Here is a 23373-nt window from a genome sequence, read left to right as displayed (position 1 = left end):
GAGTGGGTACCCTATAGGAGCCTTCATTGTTAACTTAAGGCTCCTATAGGGTCGTCAGTTCAAACACGCACCAGTCGGAAATCTACATTCCCATACGAGTAGACATGCAACGTTGAATAAAACGTGGGTTCAACGGTTCTAACCACGTGTCAACAACGTTGGCATGCTTACTGGGATGCTGGGGGCCATTTAATCTATGGAATGACCTTGGTTAACTTACTTCTGAGTGCTCCTAAATGTATTGTTGGCATGGAATCACTTGGGTTGTTTGACAAATTAGTTTATGAATTTCGAACTTAATTTCAGGAGAAATGTTTGCTCCCAGCAAATCCCTTCAGCCAGGTTCGCAACCTACTTTGTGTACTGCCACCCGCTGGCCACAACGTGGTTACTGCAGGTTGGCAGTGCCTCGTATGTTTTTTTGCTTTGCGAAAGGGACTCGTTCCAGGTAAAAAAAAAAACATACGCAATGGATCGATAATTATTATTCACTTTCGGTTTTCACCATCCCGTTTGTATTGTTTCCCAGTTTGTTTCCTCGTGCTTGTACAGTTTTTGTCTGCTCAATACCACCTCAAGTAACAAGTCAGCGCATCGTGTGGAACGCACGTGCACTTGCAAAATAATCGGATTCCTGCTCAGAGTTCCAAGCGTGCATCTCACAACCCCGCGCAAGAAATTATGTTTTTTTTTATTAATTATAAAAACATTACATATATATGTAACAATAATAAAAGCTTTCATTATTTTCAATTTATTATTTAAATTCTAAAATTTTATTTTATCAAAAAAATTATATCCACCTGACTTCACCAAAAGAACCAAGAAAATGAATTCCTGCAGTCACGAAAGTTTTAAGTCAAAATGTTTTTAAATAAATGCATCTCTGCTTGCCTATCACTCGAACAATCTTCTCTGCATGCCACCGCTTCCCAGTAAAGGGTCAACACTGGGCCAACGTTGGCTCGCGGTTGGAACCGTTTGCCCAACGTTCCCGACGTTCGACGTTTATTACTTTTGGTATCGTGATTTTGGCCACCCCGAGTCACTCTCGAGACACCGGCGGGACTCTTGAGTTCTCGCCCCGTTAAACGAAACGATCTCGAAACTTAGAACTAAACTAAACTACTAAAACTATATTTTACTTCACCAGGTAAGGCCCACTGAGCTATACGGCTCTTTCAGAAGCGACCTGCCCATCACAAATGATTGCTCAACGAAGTGGCTTATCGTATGGAAATGTATAGCAGCCAAATAATTTGAAACGCGTGTTGTTGATTCTAAATGTGGAGGGATAAACTGTAGGACCCGGAGAACAATCCATTTGACTACGGGAAGAGAGATCATGCAAACTCCAAATGTTCTCCTGCAAACCAGGCGAGGTCGTTAACATCTCGCCATCGCAGGCCGTCGCTCGTGCCTGCACGGCGATGGCGAGCCGGTGACACAACGCGCGCCCCGGGGACCAGCAGAGAAGATGGCGTTCGCCTCTCCCCTGGTCATCGACAGCGACAGCGACACGGCAGACAACCCCGCGGTCACGAGCCATGCGCCCTCGGACGAGGCCTACTCCTCCTGGTCGAACTCCAGGGCCGATTCGGATGGCTCGCACTACCGCCACCACCGCCACCACCACCGGTGCCGCAGCTGTGCGCCGCCGCTCAGCCGGGACGCCAGCTGGAGCGTCTCCTCCTGCATCTCGGCAGGCACCAGCGTGTCGGCGGGTTCCGAGTTCTCGCCCGTGTCGCCCACGAGCTGCCCCATGCCTCTGCTCTTGCCGGGAAGCGGCGCCACTGCGGCAACCGTCACCGCCGCCGTGGCGGACACGAAGAAGAAGAAGCTGCCCGCGAACCATGGGAGGTCGACGGATTGCGGCGCCATGGGGTGCCGTTTCGGCGCCGTTGCGGAGCGCGGCTTCGTGGCGTCTCACGGCGGAGACGGCCGGGCAGCGACAAGCGATGGCGGGCGCGGCGGCGTGCGGGAGAGGCCCGGCAGGCTGCCCGCGCAATTTGTGCCGCGCGGCTCGGAGGGCGCCGCACAGAGGCCTGCCTGGAAACAAGAGTGGTCCCGCCAGGCCGCGCCGGGGCCCGTGACGGACTCACCGGAGGAATGCCGGGAGCACGCACCCAGCGGCACCAATCAGGTCTGGCTCCATCATCTTACCAACGACCCCTGTAATCGCAACCGCTGAATTGTTACCGCAGTGCATCGACGATGCGCTTCTCAGTCTCCCCTGTGCGACGCGTTTCCTCCATCCGCCTCCCCGCCGTTTCACCTTTTCACCTTTTCTTTGTCTCTCTGTCTGGCTTTGCGCTGTCCTCCCTTTACCACTCCTTGCCCTAACCGTCACTCTCTCCCGGCTCTCTTGCCTGCTGGCCCCACGGGGTAGCTGGCAGCTCTGCGTGGCCACCTGTCCGATCTGGAGAGTAGCCTCTGTGCACTGGAGCGAGGCCTTGGCTCCGAGTGCCACTGGGCTAAGGTATTTCTATTCATTTTGTATGTTTTTATTATGTAATATTTCAGTCTGAGCCTGGTACAGAGCACAATCGATGGTATGGGGGGGGTGGGGGCGGTTACAAAAAACGCTGTGCTCCTGAGTTTAGAGGACGTGAGAGATTGGGCTCAAGGTATTTTAATGGCTATTGATTACGCTTGTTTAACCACCAAGTGCTGTTAGTGAGCAGCACCTATGAAGGCCGGTAAGGCACACGAGAGGGGGTGGGTGGCCAACTTCACGCACGGTTCGCCTTTGTCTCCCGAGTGGCGATGTTTGCACATCGCACCTGGTGCCCATTCAAGGCTGAGTTGGCCTAGGTGAGGCCAAGGACCAGTTTCCGTATTCGCCACTGTTATTGGTAGTGAGTGGGAATCAAACTCGGGCCACCGGTTTCGTGGTACAGCACGCTTGCCGTTGCACCACAGCTCCCCAAACAAACACACACAGACTGCACACGTAATTAATAGCAGGGATACAATTCAGAACGTATATATATGCTCCTGGCACACCACATCCAGTATACATATCGCTAGGTCTGTGGCTTTTACTAGTTGCATTTCCCACGTACTCCAGTCGGCCAGCGGCCAGAACGTATGGAAATTCACAAACATCTTTTAAAAATAAATATTTCCCACGATTCCTGACATGGGTCGAGACTGGGACGAGGTCGGCCTCAGCCCCGGAGCTGCTGTGCGGAGCGGCAGAGCGTGGCTGGGCCGACGGACTGCAGGCAAGCGGAGATCGCCCGTGCAAGGGGACGACTGGCAGCTCATCCACGGAGGAGGAGGAGGACGATGATGATGAGGAGGAAGAGGAGAGAAGCTCCACCGTCAAGGAGCATGGCAGGCGAGCGTCTTCCAGCGAGGACGATGGCGACCTTGAGGTCATTGAGAAGGAGCTGAGGAAGGTAATGACACCACCCCCCCCTGCCCTCCGCAACCAGATCATGCAGATAGTGCCACAAACAGATTGTGCCACGGACAGATTGTGCCGACGACTCTACTGTGACATCCGGAAGCCCGATGGTGGTTGTTTATAAGGGCCCATGTGGTACGCTGATGAGACCTTAAAGGTCGAAACCCGGGGGATTGGGGGGGATCTTCCATCTTACTTACAATGCCTATGGTGACATTTTACTTTCGGATCAAACACTTTCCTCTTTCATGCGCTTTCACTCGCGCCGCCGTCTCCCAGTAAACGTGCAACCTTTGGCCCAACATTGCCGTGTGGTTGAAACCGCTGGCCCAACGTCGGCCCAACGTTGGCCCAACGTCGGCTCAATGTCGGATCCAACATTGCTCCAACGTTCCATGTTCACCGCGCTGCCGGGCCGTGGGGCCATGTGGGCGGTCCTCCGACGCGATCTTCGCCCCGCTTTCTCTCCTCCGCTCTCGCTTCTCGCCCGAGTCTCAGATCTCCGCTGTCACCCTTTCCTTCCTTCCTTCCTTCCTCTCCCCCACCCCCCTGCCCCCCGCCCCCCCCCCCCCCACGCGGCACCAGAGGTGCTCGGCCGCTTCGGTGAGCTCGCTCACGGCCCACGCCCTCCGCCTCATCAACACGGCTCAGCAGCAGCTCGTCGGGGTGGCCGCCTCCCCCGCAGGCTGTGTGGTGGCCGCCGCCACCTCCCCTCGGGCACTCACGGCCCAGCAGGCCAGGGTCCTCGACTCGTGCCTCTCTCTGCTCGAGGAAGACGTAAGGGATGGGTAGAAAAGGGCGATGATGGAGACGATAATAATTATTAAAAAAAAGTATCTGTACGGGCGTGCGGCGGTGGCTGCCGCCGCACGCGACTGCCTAACGGCAGCGCTGCAGAGGCAGCAGCGAGAGGGGTTGGTGGATCACCGCGTAGTTTTGTTGCGAGACACATTTGGCGTCGTGCGTCGAGGAGGTGCCCGTGCCCTGGATCGCCAGGAGAAGGCAGTGCAGCAGAGTGAGCACTCATGGCATGTGTCCCTTCTGAATGGGATAGATATTTTCTATCCCCTTGCAAACGCGTGGGGGTTTTTTTTCTTCTGGGGGCGCCTGTTGCATTCCATGAGTTTAAACGCTCATTAACTTGGCTAAATAACATCTTAATCTATAGTGGACGACAGAGCTTGGGCAATTGTTGGTAGCGCCAGCTCACCGCCTGGCTCAATTATGATGCATTGTGGGGAGACCGACATTTAGCAGTTGATTGACAAATGGCTGTAAATAATTATTGTTAATTCCTGTATTAACAATTTGTGGTTAACATATGCACGACGGGCCACTGCAGTGATGCCTCTAATATTGTGGTCTGCTTTATACATGTTAGAATTGTATGTAAATAAATAGTGAGAGAGGTATCCTGGACATGATATGTCTGGAGTCGGTCAGAGAGAGAGAGGCATTCTAGACGTGGTGTGCGGCTGCTGAATGGAGCCCCCCTCCCTCCCTCCCCGCCCCCCCTCCCTCCCTCCCCGCCCCCCCCCCGCCCCCCCTCCCTCCCGCCCCCCTCCCTCCCTCCTTCCCCGCCCCCCCTCCCTCCTTCCCCGCCCCCCCCTCCCTCCCTCCTTTCCCCCTCCCTCCTTCCCCCCCCCCTCCCTCCTTCCCCGCCCCCCTCCCTCCTTTCCCGCCCTCCCTCCCTCCCTCCTTTCCCGCCCCCCCCTCCCTCCTTCCCCGCCCCCCCTCTCTCCCTCCTTTCCCCCTCCCTCCTTCCCCCCCCTCCCTCCTTCCCCGCCCCCCCTCCCTCCTTTCCCGCCCCCCCTCCCTCCTTTCCCGCCCCCCCTCCCTCCCTCCTTCCCCGCCCCCCCCTCCCTCCCTCCTTCTTCACCCCCCTCCCTGCCCCCCCTCCCTCCTTTCCCCCCCTCCTTCCCCCCCCTCCCTCCTTCCCCGCCCCCCATCCCTCCTTCCCCGCCCCCCTCCCTCCTTCCTCACCCCCCCTCCCTGCCCCCCCTCCCTCCCCCCTTCCCCGCCCCCCGCCCTCTCTCCCCCCTCCCCCCTCCCTGTCACTGCAGGTGTACGTGGGGGCTGGCGGCGCGTTCCAGCTGGAGACGGAGCTGCGCGAGCTGGAGCAGTGCACGCGCGGGGTCCACGCCCACTCCAGCGACGCGGACATCGCCATGCTCGAAGGGCGCGTGGCGTCCGCCGCGGCGCAGGTGCAGCGAGCAGAGGGGCAGGTACGGGGCGCCGCAAGGTGCGTTGGGGGGTGCAGGTGTGGTGCAGGTGAGATGCCGGAGTGGGACAGGTGTGGCGCAGGCCTGGCGCAGGTGTTGGCATAGGGTGAGGTACAGGAGTTGGAGAGGTGGGATATAGGTGTGAGGTACAGGAGTTGGAGAGGTGGGATATAGGTGTGAGGTACAGGAGTTGGAGAGGTGGGATATAGGTGTGAGGTATAGGAGTTGGAGAGGTGGGATATAGGTGTGAGGTACAGGAGTTGGAGAGGTGGGATATAGGTGAGGTACAGGAGTTGGAGAGGTGGGATATAGGTGTGAGGTATAGGAGTTGGAGAGGTGGGATATAGGTGTGAGGTACAGGAGTTGGAGAGGTGGGATATAGGTGAGGTACAGGAGTTGGAGAGGTGGGATATAGGTGAGGTACAGGAGTTGGAGATTTGGGATATAGGTGTGAGGTACAGGAGTTGGAGAGGTGGGATATAGGTGTGAGGTACAGGAGTTGGAGAGGTGGGATATAGGTGTGAGGTACAGGAGTTGGAGAGGTGGGATATAGGTGAGGTACAGGAGTTGGAGAGGTGGGATATAGGTGAGGTACAGGAGTTGGAGAGGTGGGATATAGGTGAGGTACAGGAGTTGGAGAGGTGGGATATAGGTGAGGTACAGGAGTTGGAGAGGTGGGATATAGGTGTGAGGTACAGGAGTTGGAGAGGTGGGATATAGGTGTGAGGTACAGGAGTTGGAGAGGTGGGATATAGGTGTGAGGTACAGGAGTTGGAGAGGTGGGATATAGGTGTGAGGTACAGGAGTTGGAGAGGTGGGATATAGGTGTGAGGTACAGGAGTTGGAGAGGTGGGATATAGGTGAGGTACAGGAGTTGGAGAGGTGGGATATAGGTGAGGTACAGGAGTTGGAGAGGTGGGATATAGGTGAGGTACAGGAGTTGGAGAGGTGGGATATAGGTGAGATACAGGAGTTGGAGAGGTGGGATATAGGTGAGGTACAGGAGTTGGAGAGGTGGGATATAGGTGAGGTACAGGAGTTGGAGAGGTTGGATATAGGTGTAGCGCAGGTGTGTCACAGGTGTGGGATAGGTGTAGCACAGTGCTAAATGAGAGGTGTGAATAGCCACAACCACCCAGCAGGTATGACCGGCACAGGCATGTTACCTTTGTAGGATCAGGTATTTCCACCTATGGATGTGTGTAGCACAAGTGCAGCACACCTGTGCTACACCTGTGTGTACAGCATCGGTAAAGCACACGGCCAGGTATAAACGGCACGGAAACAGCTCGTAGCGAGCTCATCAGGCTGATTCTCCTCCTCACCTGTGCTGATGCCATAATCGATGACGAATCTCACCGGGCTGACATCTGGTTAAATCATCATCGCCACCACCATAAATTTGCATCCATCATCAGACCAATGTATTCAGATTATTGACCATCATTTGTACGTGTGTGTGTGTGGAGGGGCGATAGTGGAGAGCGGTAGTGCAGCGATTAGCGCACTGCACTACGAACCCAGCGACCCGACTTGAATTCCCGCTCATGGCCACCAACACCGGTGACGATTATCTGAACCGGTCCTGGGCCTCCCCTAGGTTGACTCAGCCTCAATTGAGTACCAGGTGCAGGTGTGTAAAAACATTGCCACTGGGGAGAGACAAAGGCGGTCGGGCGTGGTTCTCGCCATTGATCTGAAGCGTACAACCTCATCTTGACAAAAAGAGAGCCCGCTTCTTGAAGTACGGCGTTTGGCACAGAGTGTCCAGTGCGGCCTTGTGCAATGTCTTTTATCTTGACAGGTATAAATATCGGCGCTGGCTCCTGCCATTATTTTCTGGAAGACGATCCCGTGTTTTGCCAAACAGCCCTGGCTGGACAGGGACACGAGCAGCCGCTCTCGTTTCACGACTGCTGCCCTGGCCGGGATTTATTATTTCTAATTCCAAGCACCGCACTCTGCTGGGGAACTGTGCAGCGGTGAGGTTGTTTTTGTTTTGACCCACCCAAGCACCGGGACTCTGTTCAATCGCCTGCCGTGCTCTCGCCATTTCCGCCCCCCCCACCACCAACCCCTCACCACCCACCCCGCCAGATCTCGGATATCGAAGAGCAGATTTCGTCCTTGGACATGAAAGCGTCGCCAGAGGTCACCCAGAGGAAGAATTCACAGGCCAGTCTCTGCAGTGGATGCATCTTATTCTTGATTCTTTCGGTAAAGTGACGTAAAGTCACGCAAAAAAATACAAAAATATTTTTTTGGAAAATAATTAAAGCAAAAAACCCACGACGTTTCAATTGAAAAGTCGTGCTTTTTTATTTTCAATTTTTTTTTCTTTCTATTTACGTGACTTTACCGAAAGAACCAAGAATATGAATTCCTGCATTCACGAAAGTTTTAAGTCAAAATTGGATGCATCCTGTCCTTGCCATTTTGCCTCCGAATGTTTCTGTCGCCGTTCTCCGGCTGCAACACGTCACGCAGGGTATCCCAAACCCCAGTCCTCGTGGCCACGAACCACCACAACCACCCACCCACTACCCACCCACCACCGTGCTCCATCTTTTTCCGCGTTTACCGACTTACCCCTCCACGTACAAATTAACTCATTTCACGCTGCACGCGCCAGATGATTGTTAAACACGTTCCACGTGACGCGCTAAGCGACTAGCGCTGCCTACGTCACGTGCAACGTGTACACGCGCGCATACACGCACATAGACGCACACTGAGATCTCATATTAATTTGAATCAGATCAATGAACGCAGACATAGTTCATTGCTTCGTGTTCCACGGCAGCATTTGTTTAGACAGGTAAATGAGCCGAGTCGATACTAGTTCTATCAAGCATTGCTCCATGTCGTGTTTGGTTGCACCCCTTGCAAAGGGTTCGCACACATGATCCACCCCATGTTCCATCGACTAGACTCTTTGGCATGCTGTGGTGCACACCGTACAGTGTATGTGCACTGCTAAATGTTCTGTTAAAGCACACTCAATGCCACGTTGCAGTGTACACCATTTGCAGAGCACACATGATCCACTCCATGTTCCGTCAAGCCTGCTCCATGCCATGTTGTGGTGCCCACTGCATACCATTGCAGTACATGTGCTCTGCTGCATATTCTGTAAAGCACGATCCGTGCCGTATTGATGTGTGCACCTGATGCAGCAGCACACTTTCTGCACTCCATGTTCCTTCAAGGCATACTCCATTCCCTGTTGTGGGGCACGCACCTTACACAGCTGCACACATGCAGCACCCCATGTTCTGTCAGGCATGTTCCATGCCGTGTTGTGGTTCCCACTGCACAAGCATACACATGGTGCACGTGCTCTGCTCCACATTCCGTCAAGCACGATCCTTGCCGTGGCGTGGTGCGCCACCATGCACAGAGCACACTTCCAAAAACGGCGGACACCTTGTTCCCCGGGGTTGGAGACCCGTAACGCACACACGGTGCAGCAAGGTCAAATGCGAGAGACGGTCTCCTTCACAACTGAACGGTTGGCAAACCCTGGCGTGAGCTTCGAGGCGGTTAATGAGTTGCAAAGTCGAGCAGATCGATTTGGATTTGATGCAACGCCGCTTGAATGGAACGATGCAAAAGTTGATTGGAGGGCTAAAGGGTAGAAGTCCATTTGATGCGACATTCCAAAGATTTAGTGGGATGTGAAATTGGTTGCTTCGAATTAATTTTGGGGGCTCCATGGCTTGTTCGTGACGTGGGGCGCGGGGGAATTGGTGATGGGTCGGTGAGATGGAAGAAGGGGGCTGGTGGATTTCACATTTGAAGCAAATCCATGTCGTCTGAAGGAACTCCGTTGTGGATTTACGATCGGCGTTTGCGTTTTTCTTGCGTGTCATTGCACATTGTCCAACGGATGTCGGCTTTGCCAATCCGAAGATACTACTGCTATTTATTCTTTTATTTTACTCGATAAGGCCCACTGAGCTATATAACCATTTTTTTCTGCAGCAATCTTGATAAGCGGCTTATCACGTGGAAAAAAAACGGAGGGCCTGGAGAAAAATCCACGTCACCATGGAGAGAGAGAGATGCAAACTCCAAATATACAGCAGGCGTCAGGGTCGGGGATCGAATCCACCGCCTCCTGTAGACCATGGGAGGTAGTTAACATCTCGCCACCGTGGCGCGTTATTGTTACTCCGCTTCGTTTATCTCCGCTTCTCCTTTTTACGAACTACTTGATCGCGTAACGCCGCGTGACCCTCTCGGCGAGTGGCGGGGATTCCTCAGCGGCAGATCGGTCACGGTGTAGGAAATCGTCTCTCGGTTGGATCCCACCGACCTGCCGTGCAAACGCACCCGGGCGTCCGTAATTCACGCGTTGGCACTTGGACGCTGTGGCCTTAATAAACATATAAAATATATTTAGAACAGGGTTGACATTTTGCTGGGCGATAGCCCTTCTGCACAGCACATAGAATTGGCTCATTGCTATCAAGAACGGACCATTGCCTCAAAAATCGCCGATTAAATATATTCACATGAAGCCACGGCGTGTTTATTGACACGGAATGTGTTGAGATTTTGGTTTGTTAATTGTGCTTGTGCACCCACTGCCATCGCAGCAGCAGCATCACCAAATAATTTGCCATGTAACCAGTAGCGAGTAACGAGATTACCAGGTCGGGATCTGTGGCAAATGGTCGGGTGGGGCCCCAATATTTGATTTGTCTCACGTTCGCACCCAGGCTAATAAATATACATGAATCGCTGCTCCTCTTGCCCAATCACATCATTAAGTATTTCATCAAAATAAATGTAAAAAAGCGCTTTTGTTCCTTGACAACTCGTAGCTTTAGCCATGGGGGGGGGGGGGGGGGGGTGGGGGGGGGAAAGGCACGCTCGTCTATGTCAGTAACAGGGTCGAAGGAAAACGATGTGCGTGGCACGGTGTGCGTCCCGTGCTGTCACGACACGCGTTAACCATCTTTGCGTTTTTCCTATCGATCCAGGTCCCCGTGGAGATGCCCAAACAGCGGAGGAGAAAGCTGCCAGTCCCTCCGGACAGCAGGAGCTTCGTGGAGTGTACGGGCATGCATCGTCAGTCAGTCAGTCAGCTGGTCGTCGCGTGTTTCCCCCGCGTTTAACCAAATGGCTGCTTCTCGAGCCGTTAAGAGCGGTGACGCGTGGTGGTCCATTGTCTGCCGGCACCCGGCGCTTTCGAGGCGTGGGTTGGTGAATCGCATCGGGATTTGTGAAGCTGTCGAATTTCACTGGGGTGTGTGCGCGTAGTCCTGCACGAGGCAGTACAGATCGCACGCATTACACACGCAAAGTGTTTGCCACGAATGAACCGCAATAGCTCGCTGATCTCGTCAAGGGCCGTAAACAATCACGCGCATCGCGGTCATCCTCGCAACAGCAGCAGCTTTTGGCTAGTAATGGAACAAAGATGGTCACCGCATCACGCGCTTTCAGATGCGCTCCTTTGGCCGTCTGGAACGCTTTTCTTTCCGATATTAGGAAACCACTGGAGCTATGCGCTTTTAAATCTAAATTGAAAACTAATTTATTTTAGGACTGCTTTTTGTGTTTAGCTTCTTATACTTCCCCCTCGCTTCCGATTATCACGGTTGGCTACGTATGGTGCGAAATAAGTTCAACATGCATACATACAACAAACCTGTCTTTGTGGATATTTTCAGTGTTATCTCTTGGTACACAGGAGGTCGCAGGCTCTATCCCGACCCTGACGCCTGTATAGTTGGAATTTGCGGTGGCTCTCACCATGGTTGTGTGAATTTTTGTCCGGATCCTCCGGTTTTTCCTCTCCACATGTAGAAAAATGCGTTCAGAGTATTTTGCTGCTATAAATTTCCACGTGATAGGCCACTTTGTTGAACTATCATTTGTGGCCAGTCTGCTTCTGAAAATTATCTTATATAGTTCAGTGGTCCTTACCTGGTGAAATAAAAAAAAAATCCTGCTCGCGGTCAACACCAGTGACGATTATCTGAACCGTTCCTGGGCCTCAAACTAGATTGACTCAGCCTCAACTGAGTACTGTGTATAAAACATCGCAATAAAGGAGATAAAGGCACGACCGGTTGTGGCGCTGGCCACCCACACCTCCCTCGTGTACCATAGCGGCCTTCATGTATGCTCATGAACAGCACTTTCCCCAACAGTCTTTTAAATACGGAGGGGAGGGATATTTTGTTTTGTTCTCATATAGCTGCCAATATAAAGCATGTGTAGTTTGTTATCCCTCCGTTTCGTTTGTGGTCCTTCCCCCGCACCTCCGATTAGCACGATTGGTCATGTACGGTTGTGAAAGAAGTTCAACATACACACATACACGTTGGCTTACTCACCATAAGTATATAAGTTCAAAATATCGAGAATGACCTCTTCGGAATGAGCGCAGTGAATGAAACCGCGCGGTGGAATCTCGAGACGGGATTTGTTCCTCCATTGAGGGGCACGCGCCGTTGGTTTCTTCCACTGCTGGTGACATTTCTCGCAAAAACAAAAAAATCTAATCCCTCATATCGCCACATCCCTGTGTCCCCCCCTCCCCCCCTCCCCATCTCGCTCCACCAGCAGCCGACTGGAAGCTACAGATGCCGAGCTTCATGAGATTCTGAACAAGCAGCCCGGGCAACAGGTCAGGATTTGCTGCTGAGATGTCACCAATATAATGTCATGGGCGACAGACTATCGCACGACCTACGTACGTGCTGGTCGATCAGAGTTCGTCACGCTGGGTGTGTAGCATCATAGCGACAAGGCTCGATTATTGCCACTCGCCTACTCTACAGGACGTCTGGCGAACAAAAACATAACCAAGCTGCAACGTGTAACACAATTATTTGGCACGTGGTCGTGACGGGTACTGCAAGATCCCACCATGTCCGTCCAGTGCTCTCTGAGCTGCATTGGTTTCCGTTTGTTGAACGAATGCATTATAAGGTCGCGCTTATTACATGAAAAGTGCTTGCCACAAATTAACCACAAGACCTCGCTGATCTCGTCAAGGAGCATAAACCTTCACGCAAACCCCGGTCATCCTCGCAGCAGCAGCGGCTTTTGGCTAACCATCAAACAAAGATGGTCACCGCATCCCGCGCTTTGAAATGCGTTTCTGCGGCCGTCTGGAATGCTCTTACTTTCGATATTAGGAAGCCTCTGGAGCTATGCACTTTTAAATCTAGATCGAGAAACTCATTATTTAGATCTGATTTTTTTTCATGTTTAGCTTGTTGTCCTTCCCTCGTACATTTATACGTACAGATCCATGTCACGTATCCGATATCTGTGTGTGTGCTCGCAGGGATAGCAACGCGGCCGCTCCCGCGTCTCGGCAGCGAACGTCATCCAAGTGCCTTAGCAGGAGGACAACCCCACCTGAGAGATGGAGCCTCTACAGGAGAGAGCGGGAGAGAGACCGCCGCTGCTGCCACTGCTGCTGCCGTCTGGAGATCCCTTCCCGCGTCGTGCGTTATCATCACACCATCGTTTGTCTTGACAGTGAAAACCTCAGCGGACGTTCGGCGTTTATACTTCGCACTAAAGATACCGTTTACGACGTAACACAGCTCGGTAAATGTCGATTACGTTGTGGTTACATTTGTGTGTTAGATCACCCCGCCCGTGGATTATGTAACTATTGCGTAACACCGCCGCATCTTTCCGACGAGTCCTCTCCACGCACGCTCGCGCGCTGCTTGTGAACCTCGCGTTTCGCCCGCATCGCTGCAGCAGTCGCGAGCGCCACGGCCGCCAGCGCTCGCTTGATCGACGACGAAGGGCACCCTAAACAAACCACGACTTAGCGCGGGAGGAGATGTGGGGGGCGGACGATAGCGTGGACACAAAACAATGAGGGCTCCGCAAGCACCGTGCGCTCACGGCAACGCTGCACCCTCCTCATCAAGAGAGTGGTGAGAGAACAAAGAATCGCCGTCGCAGGTGCGAGTCCGCTCGAACACCGCAGAGACGATGGTGGCGCCGCCTGGCGGGCGACGCGAGCCCCACGTGCACGCTGGCCACGCCGCGCAGCGCACGCTGAGATTCTATGCATTAATCGTTGACGTTTTGCCTTAAGAAGAAACAACAACAAAAAATCCATCATTACCTTAAACATCCGTCATGACCTTAATTCCGCGTACATTGGCAAATAGACTGTTTTAATTTATTGTGCGCACGCGCGCACGCACGCGCGCGCGCCTCGGCTGTGGTTCATATGCATCGTGAAAAGACTCCTTCGTTCTGGTTCCCTGACGGGTTTGCTCGGGTGTATGGGGGTTAGTGGTTACGCACGGCACGTGGCAGCCATGTGCCATCTAATGGGTGAAGTGCCCCCCCCCCCCCACCAACGAAACGCGCGGGCAGCGTTTGACTTTTCAGATTCGCGTGTCGCCCGAAGGCTTTTGCGCGCGTTCACCGCACACAGCAGCACCCCCTGGTGGGTGCAGGAGAGGGGTTGGTGGGGGTGCTATTAGTCAAACAATATCCAACCCCGTCCAGCCCGAACGGAACAGGGTGGTAGATGAAAGATGAGCCCGAGACGTTGTTGACAACAGACCAGTGCCTGTCTCTCTCTCTCTCACACACACACACACTGTGTGTGATCTCCACGTCTGCAGACGCCGCGCATTTTTTTTTTGACTCATGGGAAGCGATGGGGTAGATAGCCACCGCTCCCTGCTCCCCCAACCCTCCACCGCTCCCCACGCGCCCAGTCACAATCGCGTCTCGAGATGACATCGACCGAAATGGCCTCCAGATGCCGAGCCGCCACCTCTGCTGCTCACGCGAGTGCCGTGCCGCGGCCAAAGCTGCGGTGAGCCGCCGGCGGTGTTATGCGTGTACGTACGCTGCTGCTGCTGTTGATGCTGCTGCTGGCTTTGCACGCAAAAATGAATTTTGGCGTTCTCAATTTAGATCGGTTCATGCGGTGAGAATATTTTTTTTTTACTTACGCAAGTGTCGCCGCCACAGGCCCCCCCCCCCCCAATGAAATGGGTCGAGGGGCAGAGTCAACCCGCGTTGGCAGGATCTCCCAAGCCAGGGGTGGAAATTAAAAATTTCACCCCGAGGGTCACGGTTGACTTACGACCTTGAAGTAAGTCGATCACCGATGGGGTTGTGAAATGTGTTCCCCTTTCCAAGTATGACTCCAATGCCCCCCCCAGCCCCCCCACCTATGCACATTTTATTTGCATTTGCGTTTGTTTTAGTTCTGCTTGTAATACAAACAAGCAAAATCGTTCGGCTCAAACTCGGCGGCTTTCCTCGGCGCGATTGATTCCCTCTTGATTCATATCCGACAAGCTCCCGCGGAAGCAGGTTAAAACCGTCGCTCAACAATAACAACAACAAATACAAACTAGGAGGTTCAAAACGTTGAATATGCCAGCACTCTGCATGGACCACGCATAAGTCGGGTGCTGTGATATCGCTGACCTCGCAACATCGAAACGAGAGCTCCGTAATTGCATGAAACGTCGCGGCTCCTGCGGTTTATTGTATCGAATCGTTTCAGTTGTCGGTGAAGAGCAACCGATACTTTAATGGAATACTATTAACGAGACGTTGTGGCGGAGGGTGGGGTAGAATCTAATGTGATAAAAAAAATTGACAAGCCACCAGTTTTATACACCCAAGCAACTGATTTTAAACTTAATAAGGCACTTTAAGTACATTGCCATTGTGTCCGCATGTGTGCCTGTGCGTGCCTCTATAAGTTTATACGCCCCGACCACCAGCGGATCTTTGTGTGCGTGTGGAGCGGTGATAATGGTCCGTATTCTTTGCTTATAAAAAAAAAACACGCACACACCATGTCAGTGTGATACTAAGAACATGTGTTTCTTCACCTCTTGACCTTGATGCCATAGGCTCAACTGTGGAGGGGCCCCTTTGTTCACCCGTGCCAAGTTGCTTGAGCCACGCTCAAAAAGACGCCGAACTCGCGAGACATTTCGGACGGCGACAAACCAGGACACCTGCTCTGATGCTGTGACAACATTCAAACCCATGTGTTGTTGCACCAAGGGCGTAATGGCTGGGACGATGGCAATCCTTTGGAGTCCATTATCGATTCTTAAGCGGTTGACGATGCCCGTGTAAGAATTGACCTTCTTGGTTTGTAATTGGCTTCACGCCAGCCCTCGCATCGACTAGAGGCGCCACTCATCACCACGTAAATAGGACAAAAAAACACAAAATGCCATTCGTTCTTGCATCGAACCACGGCTATGAATCGCGCACAGTTCGTAGAACGCCTCGGCGGTGGGTTGGATGGTTGGGTAGACTCGGGGGGATTTGAGGGAGGGGTAAATCGCTCCACCTTGATTCACCTCGAGTCACCTCTCGTCACCTCGAGTCACCCCTGTCCACCTCTATTCATCTCTAGTCACCTCCGTCCACCTCTATTCACGAGTGCCAAATCAAAGCCAAAGTGCGTCCTGCCAGTCTCAGGTTTCAGACAACGGGGGCAAAGCTCATTCATTAGCAGTCTTTAAGCCAGCAGTGGAAATTCCACATTATCATAGCTGGTGGGCAGGTGAGGCGGAGGGGGCGGTGTGGGGGGTGGGTGGTGGTGGTGGTGGTGGGTGGGGGGGTTGGAGGGTGATTGGGCAACTCGCAAGTGTCTTGACATGGTACAGCAGCAGCTATTTCTTTGTTTGGTTTCAACTTGGCCGTGTGAGATATCTCGTAAAGATGTACACGACCATCCCGTGGCACAGCGTGGTCCGCCCTCAGGTGGGCGAGGGATTACGCCGTGTTCCAAAGCAAGGTTACCCCGTGACTCCCACGTGGCTGGCGATCGCCCCGTACAATCCCGCGTGTTGTTGTTATTGTTGTTTGCTTTCTCTCGAACGAAGGGTTTATTCGGTTGTAATCGCGAGTGCGTCCCTGCTGTTGCTGCTGTTGTTGTTGATTCTACCCCGACTCTATGCGACTGCAGCGTACCGTTATATGTATGGGGGAGCAGTGGCACAATGGTTAGCGCTTTTTTACGAACCCAGCGATCCGAGCTCTGCTCCCGCTCACGGCCAACACCAGTAACGATTTCTTGAACCTGCCCTGGGACTCACCTCGGTCGATATCGCACCAAGGTACTCATTTGATGCCATGATGAACTGGACTACGATGGTGAACTGGACTTCAATGTTGAGCTGGACTACCATGGTGAACTGGACTTCAGTGATAAGCTGCACTACCATGGTGCACTGGACTACAATGATGAGCTGGACTACCATGGTGGACTGGACTACAATGATGAGCTGGACTACCATGGTGAACTGGACTTCAATGATGAGCTGCACTACCATGGTTAACTGGACTTCAATGATGAGCTAGACTACCATGGTGGACTGGACTTCAATGATGAGCTGGACTACCATGGTGAAACCATGGTGAACTGGACTTCAATGATGAGCTGGACTACCATGGTGGACTGGACTTCAATGATGAGCTGGACTACCATGGTGAACTGGACATCAATGATGAGCTAGACTACCATGGTGGACTGGACTTCAATGATGATCTGGACTACCATGGTGAACTGGACTTCAATGATGAGCTGGACTACCATGGTGGTACTGGACGCCAATGGTGAGCTGAACTACCATTGTGAACTGGACTTCAATGATGAGCTGCACTACCATGGTGAACTGGACTTCAATGATGAGCTGGACTACCATGGTGAACTGGACTTCAATGATGAGCTGGACTACCATGGTGAACTGGACTTCAATGATGAGCTGGACTACCATAGTGTAGTGGACATCAATGATGAGCTGGACTACGATGGTGTACTGGACTACAATGATGAGCTGGACTACCATGGTGAACTGGACTTCAACGATGAGCTGGCCTATCATGGTGAACTGGACTTCAATGATGAGCTGGACTACCATGGTGAACTGGACTACAATGATGAGCTGGACTACCATGGTGAACTGGACTACAATGATGAGCTGGACTACCATGGTGAACTGATCTTCAATGATGAGCTGGACTACCATGGTGAACTGGACTTCCATGATGAGCTGGACTACCATGGTGAACTGGTCTTCAATGATGAGCTGGACTACCATGGTGAACTGGACTTCAATGATGAGCTGCACTACCATAGTGAACTGGTCTTCAATGATGAGCTGGACTACCATGGTGAACTGGACTTCAATGATGAGCTGCACTACCATAGTGAACTGGTCTTCAATGTTGAGCTGCACTACCATGGTGGACTGGACTTCAATGATGAGCTGCACTACCATGGTGCACTGGACTTCAATGTTGAGCTGGACTACCATGGTGAACTGGACTTCAATGATGAGCTGCACTACCATGGTGAAACTATGGTGAACTGGACTACAATGATGAGCTGGACTACCATGGTGAACTGGACTACAATGATGAGCTGGACTACCATGGTGAACTGGACTTCAATGTTGAGCTGGACTACCATGGTGAACTGGACTTCAATGATGAGCTGCACTACCATGGTGAAACTATGGTGAACTGGACTACAATGATGAGCTGGACTACCATGGTGAACTGGACTACAATGATGAGCTGGACTACCATGGTGAAACCATGGTGAACTGGAATTCAATGATGAGCTGGACTACCATGGTGAACTGGACTTCAATGATGAGCTGGACTACCATGGTGAACTGGACTTCAATGATGAGCTGGACTACCATGGTGAACTGGACTACAATGATGAGCTGGACTACCATGTTGGACTGGACTTCAATGATGAGCTGCCCTACCATGGTGAACTGGTCTTCAATGATGAGCTGGACTACCATGGTGAACTGGACTTCCATGATGAGCTGGACTACCATGGTGAACTGGTCTTCAATGATGAGCTGGACTACCATGGTGAACTGGACTTCAATGATGAGCTGCACTACCATAGTGAACTGGTCTTCAATGATGAGCTGGACTACTATGGTGAACTGGACTTCAATGATGAGCTGCACTACCATAGTGAACTGGTCTTCAATGTTGAGCTGCACTACCATGGTGGACTGGACTTCAATGATGAGCTGCACTACCATGGTGCACTGGACTTCAATGTTGAGCTGGACTACCATGGTGAACTGAACTTCAATGATGAGCTGCACTACCATGGTGAAACCATGGTGAACTGGACTACAATGATGAGCTGGACTACCATGGTGGACTGGACTTCAATGATGAGCTGGACTACCATGGTGAAACCATGGTGAACTGGAATTCAATGATGAGCTGGACTACCATGGTGAACTGGACTTCAATGATGAGCTGGACCACCATGGTGAACTGGACTTCAATGATGAGCTGGACTACCATGGTGAACTGGACTACAATGATGAGCTGGACTACCATGGTGAAACCATGGTGAACTGGAATTCAATGATGAGCTGGACTACCATGGTGAACTGGACTTCAATGATGAGCTGGACTACCATGTTGGACTGGACTTCAATGATGAGCTGCACTACCATGGTGAACTGGACTTCAATGATGAGCTGCACTACCATGGTGAACTGGACTTCAATGATGAGCTGGACTACCATGGTGAACTGGACTTCAACGATGAGCTGGCCTATCATGGTGAACTGGACTACAATGGTGAGCTGAACTACCATGGTGATCTGGACTTCAATGATGAGCTGAACTACCATGGTGAACTGGACTTCAATGATGAGCTGGACTACCATGGTGAACTGGACTTCAATGATGAGCTGCACTACCATAGTGAACTGGTCTTCAACGATGAGCTGCACTACCATGGTGGACTGGACTTCAATGATGAGCTGCACTACCATGGTGAATAGAACTGGACTCCCATGTTCAGGGGTTGGCAACCAAAACAACAAGAAGGGACATTTTTGTTTTCGAATTCCAAGAGCCGGACTGCAGCCTTTAAAGAGGCGCATGTGGCTCAGGAACCGCAGGTTAGCCTCTCCCTCTTGTTATCGAAACTCACTCGCACTCGCTCTCTGATGCATGTTGACAGACTACCACACCCCAACGTGATCGGGGCCCGGGTGCGTTCATTTTAATATACGACGCCAAGTGGATTGAAGCTAATATACTCTTAATGCCAATGGTTGTAGAAGGAATATATATATACGTTTAGAAGAAAAACATGTTCATGTGTACAGTTATGGTTGAGGAGAGTTAAAAAAAATGTAATAAAGATTTTGAAAAATAATATGGACTTGTTTTTGTCACATGTGTGCTCACGTCTGGGGAGCGGTGGTGATGCGGTTAGGACGCACTGCGCTTACGAACCCACGGCCATCAGAGTTCGATTCCCACTTCCTGGCCACCACCAACCGCGGTGAGGATTATCTGAATGAGTCCTGGGTCTAACCTAAGTCGACCGGCTCGAGGGACACCAATGCGTCCGGGCGTGGTGCTGGTCACACCATGATCACCATGGCTACGTATCCCGGCCTTCATTGGTGCATCTTGCTAACAGCACTTGCCCCAACAATCTCTTAAGGCTTTTGGTGGTGTCGGGGTAATCCTTGCCTTTGAGCGCACTGATTGAAAAGTCAGCAGCGCCATCTGCCGTATACGTTGTGGACTGTTTGGCAACCGTGCACCATTGGTGAATTTCCGATCAGCCGAACCACGGTGGGGGGGGGGGGACAATAAACTAAACACTCTAAAGCATATTCTTAGTTCTTTCGGTAAAGTCACGTTGAAGGGAAACAATAAAATAATAAAATATGTATAAAACAATAAAAATTATCGCGATGTTTCGACCATAACACAAACGGTTGTCATCACCTGAAAGAACTAAGAATATGAATTACTGCAGTCACGAAAGCTTTAAATCACTCTAAAGTCGAAAATAGCTTTTTAATCTAGATGATTTAAAAGTGCATAACTCCAGAGTGGCGTCCTAGTGTCGGAAGGCAGAGCGTTCCAGACGGCCGCTCAAAGTGCATCTGAAAGTGCTCAATGCGGTGACAGCTGTCTTTGATGGTCAGCAAAAGAAGCCGCTGCTGTCGCTAATGCTGCTGCTGTGAGTATGACCGGAGCTCGCGGTGATGGTTAATACCCCTTGAGGGGATAGCGTCTGTAGCCACCAGGACATTATAGGGGCATCCCTCGAAGTATCATCGGAACGGACACTTCCTGAAATCTTCGTGAAGCGCAAGGTAATGTAAATGTATGCGTTTCCGTGGACCAGATAGCAAAACAAAACTCCACTCTGTCGTCACATAAAAGCAATGTTTTAGACCATCAGCCGATATGTCTTTTCATAAGAGAACAAAAGTTATCAAAGTAGTATTTTTTTAAGCGAGAAAACACTCTGGACGGGTTTTTAACTTTCTGTCTCGCTATAAATCATAATTAACAACAGTGAGGTTTCTGAGATAAAAGTTAGTAGATATATCAGCTGTTATTGGCATGAGCACTCAATATAAGATACGGGACGCTGTTCGCTTCCTAAAGGGCATCTACTGTCCCGTAACCAATATTTGATAAGTAACGCAACTGAATATTTTAAAAAAGATGCTGTAATGCGGCCGTCTGGAACGCTCTTCCTTCCGATATTATGAAGCCACTGGGGCTATGCACTTTTAAGTCCAGATTGAAAACTGATTTCTTTCGAATCGGTTTTTTTTTCATGTTTAGTTTGTTGTCTTTACCCGGCACCTCCGATGATCACGGTTGGCTACGTATGGCGCGAAAGAAGTTCAAGAAAGACGGGACACAGTAAGTGAATACGAGGGTCATGTGTTAATGATAACGATACATCATAGTTCTCTGTCAATCCACTTCCGGACGAAGGCCTCCCCGCGCCGTGTCGTTCTTTAATCATACTTCACCACCCTGGACGAACGCGAGTTGGTGAAGTGGACGGGGCACAGGATCGGTTCAGATATCACCACGCCACGGTCGTTCGCCGTGATCGGGAAATCGAATGTGGGTAACAGTCGATGCCAACCTCACACCACTCCCCAACACCCATCCTCCTCCTCCCCACCGACCCGCCTGGAACTCTGCGACAGCGCCGGTGCCGCGTCACCAACAAGGCGGCACGAGTCGCCCACCCTCTTGCTTGCATCCGTCGTCATCTGCACACAACTGCGGAAAGCTGTACTGCTACGGAATCGACTCAAACGTTGCTTGTCAGGCGACAACACAAGCAGACGAAATATTTAATTTCACGTTTACTTTCATGGGCGGTCCTCCACGCAGGTATTTGTTAACACAAGACCTCGAAAGCACGGCATTTTGGGGAGTGCGCAATCTTCAGCAGCGTCGTTCCAAGCTCAGCAGCCTCTGGATCGGCTTCGACACGCGGTGTCTCATCGGCAGGGTCGGACTCGCTCACAAGCAACGCTGGCTGGATCCGCCGATCTCACGGCCTCCAGGTCTCCACCAGAGGGCAGCAGCACACAGCAACGAGGAGCACGACGCGGGGCCCTGACAATAACCACGCTCAGCAATGTCACATTGCCCGTGTGATGACAGCAGAGCCTGCATGCGCTGCGAGTGGACCAGTAGCCACGGGAGGTAATGACAGGGAAGTTAGCCTACAGAACGAATGACAGGGGGTATCGATTGTGAGTGCGAGGGGACTGGTGGCTACGGAATGTTCGAGAAGGGAGCGTGGCCAGGTGACGGAAGAGGACGGTGGAGTCTGCCGGTGGAGCGAGCGTGTTGGTATATAAGGGGGAGATGCGCGGGAGACTCGGGGCTGTTGCGGTGGGGGTCTCCGCCTGACGTCAAGTGAACGCATCTTCAGTTAAAGGGCCATCTCAATAGAAGTGTGTCAAGTCGTCACTGCACGCGTACACCCATGTGGAACTTCTTTCGCACCGTACGCAGCCAACCGCGCTAATCGATGAGGTCACTCTTGCAATGGGATGCTGCGAGAGCCGAGGCTTGGCACGAAGAGTCCCTTGAACCGTGGAAAATAGATGGGCCAGGCCATCAAAGTCATCGCGTTACATGTATATCCTGCTGCTGCTGCTGCCATACACGCCACTCCAATGGGTTAGCCCCCGCAATATTCACAGGAACCAATCCATCTGTAAGCACCAAGGAGGTCCCTGAGATCTTCGAATCGCCGGGGGTGATTGGGTTTTTGCCACTGTGCAGCTCACACGCTTTGGAACGCTTCGCCGTTGCCAATAAGACGACCAGAGTCGTCAGATATAGTTCTGTCTTGAAAGTCGCACCTCTTAACACTGGCCTTTACATTCCACCCGTTCTGGCCGTGTACCCTGCAGGGCGCTGTCCAATTACCGCTCTCCATACACGGTGGCGTATTGGGATCTACGGATGAATTTCACAACTTTACAAATGTAAATTATTCTTCTTATAATTATTATAATTGTTATCATCATCTCTATATCGCCGTGGCCGAGCCCTGGACGCGCTGATAACTCCCTAGGGGTGGCGAGGCAGCCAGTTGGGAGCGGTGGCCGTGGTGGGTACCCGAAGGTGCCTATCCCCTCGCCCACATCTGTGGAAAAAAAGAACTTCGTAGCTCATCGGATTCCAAAAGTATGAATAAATATTCTGATTATGATTGTGATACCCAACGCTCTCCCCCCTCCCCACCCCCATTTAGGCAATAGACTAGAGCGGGAATTGATATCAACTCAGGTACGTAATAAGTCAGTAGCACCGATGTATTTATACTGCCCGAGACCACTACAGGTACTCAATACGTCAGGAGCAGCGATGCATTTATACTGCCAATGAGAGTGGAATGTTAAGTATGTA

The 23373-nt window shown here is 51.9% G+C and overlaps 1 protein-coding gene across 5 annotated transcripts in view; it reads left to right on the top strand.

Annotated features, from left to right (window-relative positions):
• The window catches only part of MYRIP (myosin VIIA and Rab interacting protein), a 105502-nt gene extending 89310 nt beyond the window's left edge, over positions 1-16192 (top strand). For 2 of the 5 annotated variants that reach the window (XM_076071810.1, XM_032958183.2), the window contains 9 exons: positions 1407-2143; positions 2390-2479; positions 3153-3404; positions 3998-4189; positions 5476-5637; positions 7732-7809; positions 10623-10695; positions 12214-12277; positions 12944-16192. In XM_076071810.1, the coding sequence (XP_075927925.1) occupies positions 1407-2143; positions 2390-2479; positions 3153-3404; positions 3998-4189; positions 5476-5637; positions 7732-7809; positions 10623-10695; positions 12214-12257 (1628 nt within the window). In that variant the 3' untranslated portion in view covers positions 12258-12277; positions 12944-16192. The remainder of the gene's footprint in view (positions 1-1406; positions 2144-2389; positions 2480-3152; positions 3405-3997; positions 4190-5475; positions 5638-7731; positions 7810-10622; positions 10696-12213; positions 12278-12943) is intronic. The other 3 variants (XM_032958191.2, XM_032958198.2, XM_032958209.2) reach the window with 3 other exon arrangements.
• The last annotated feature ends 7181 nt before the right edge of the window (positions 16193-23373 follow it).

Source organism: Petromyzon marinus, chromosome 2 (assembly GCF_048934315.1).
Source record: "Petromyzon marinus isolate PM22_M1 ecotype Great Lakes invasive population chromosome 2, UKy_Petmar_22M1.pri1.0, whole genome shotgun sequence".
Taxonomy (NCBI): domain Eukaryota; kingdom Metazoa; phylum Chordata; class Hyperoartia; order Petromyzontiformes; family Petromyzontidae; genus Petromyzon; species Petromyzon marinus.
Note: the sequence above shows the minus strand (reverse complement) of the source record. Positions and strands in the feature narration are given on the sequence as shown.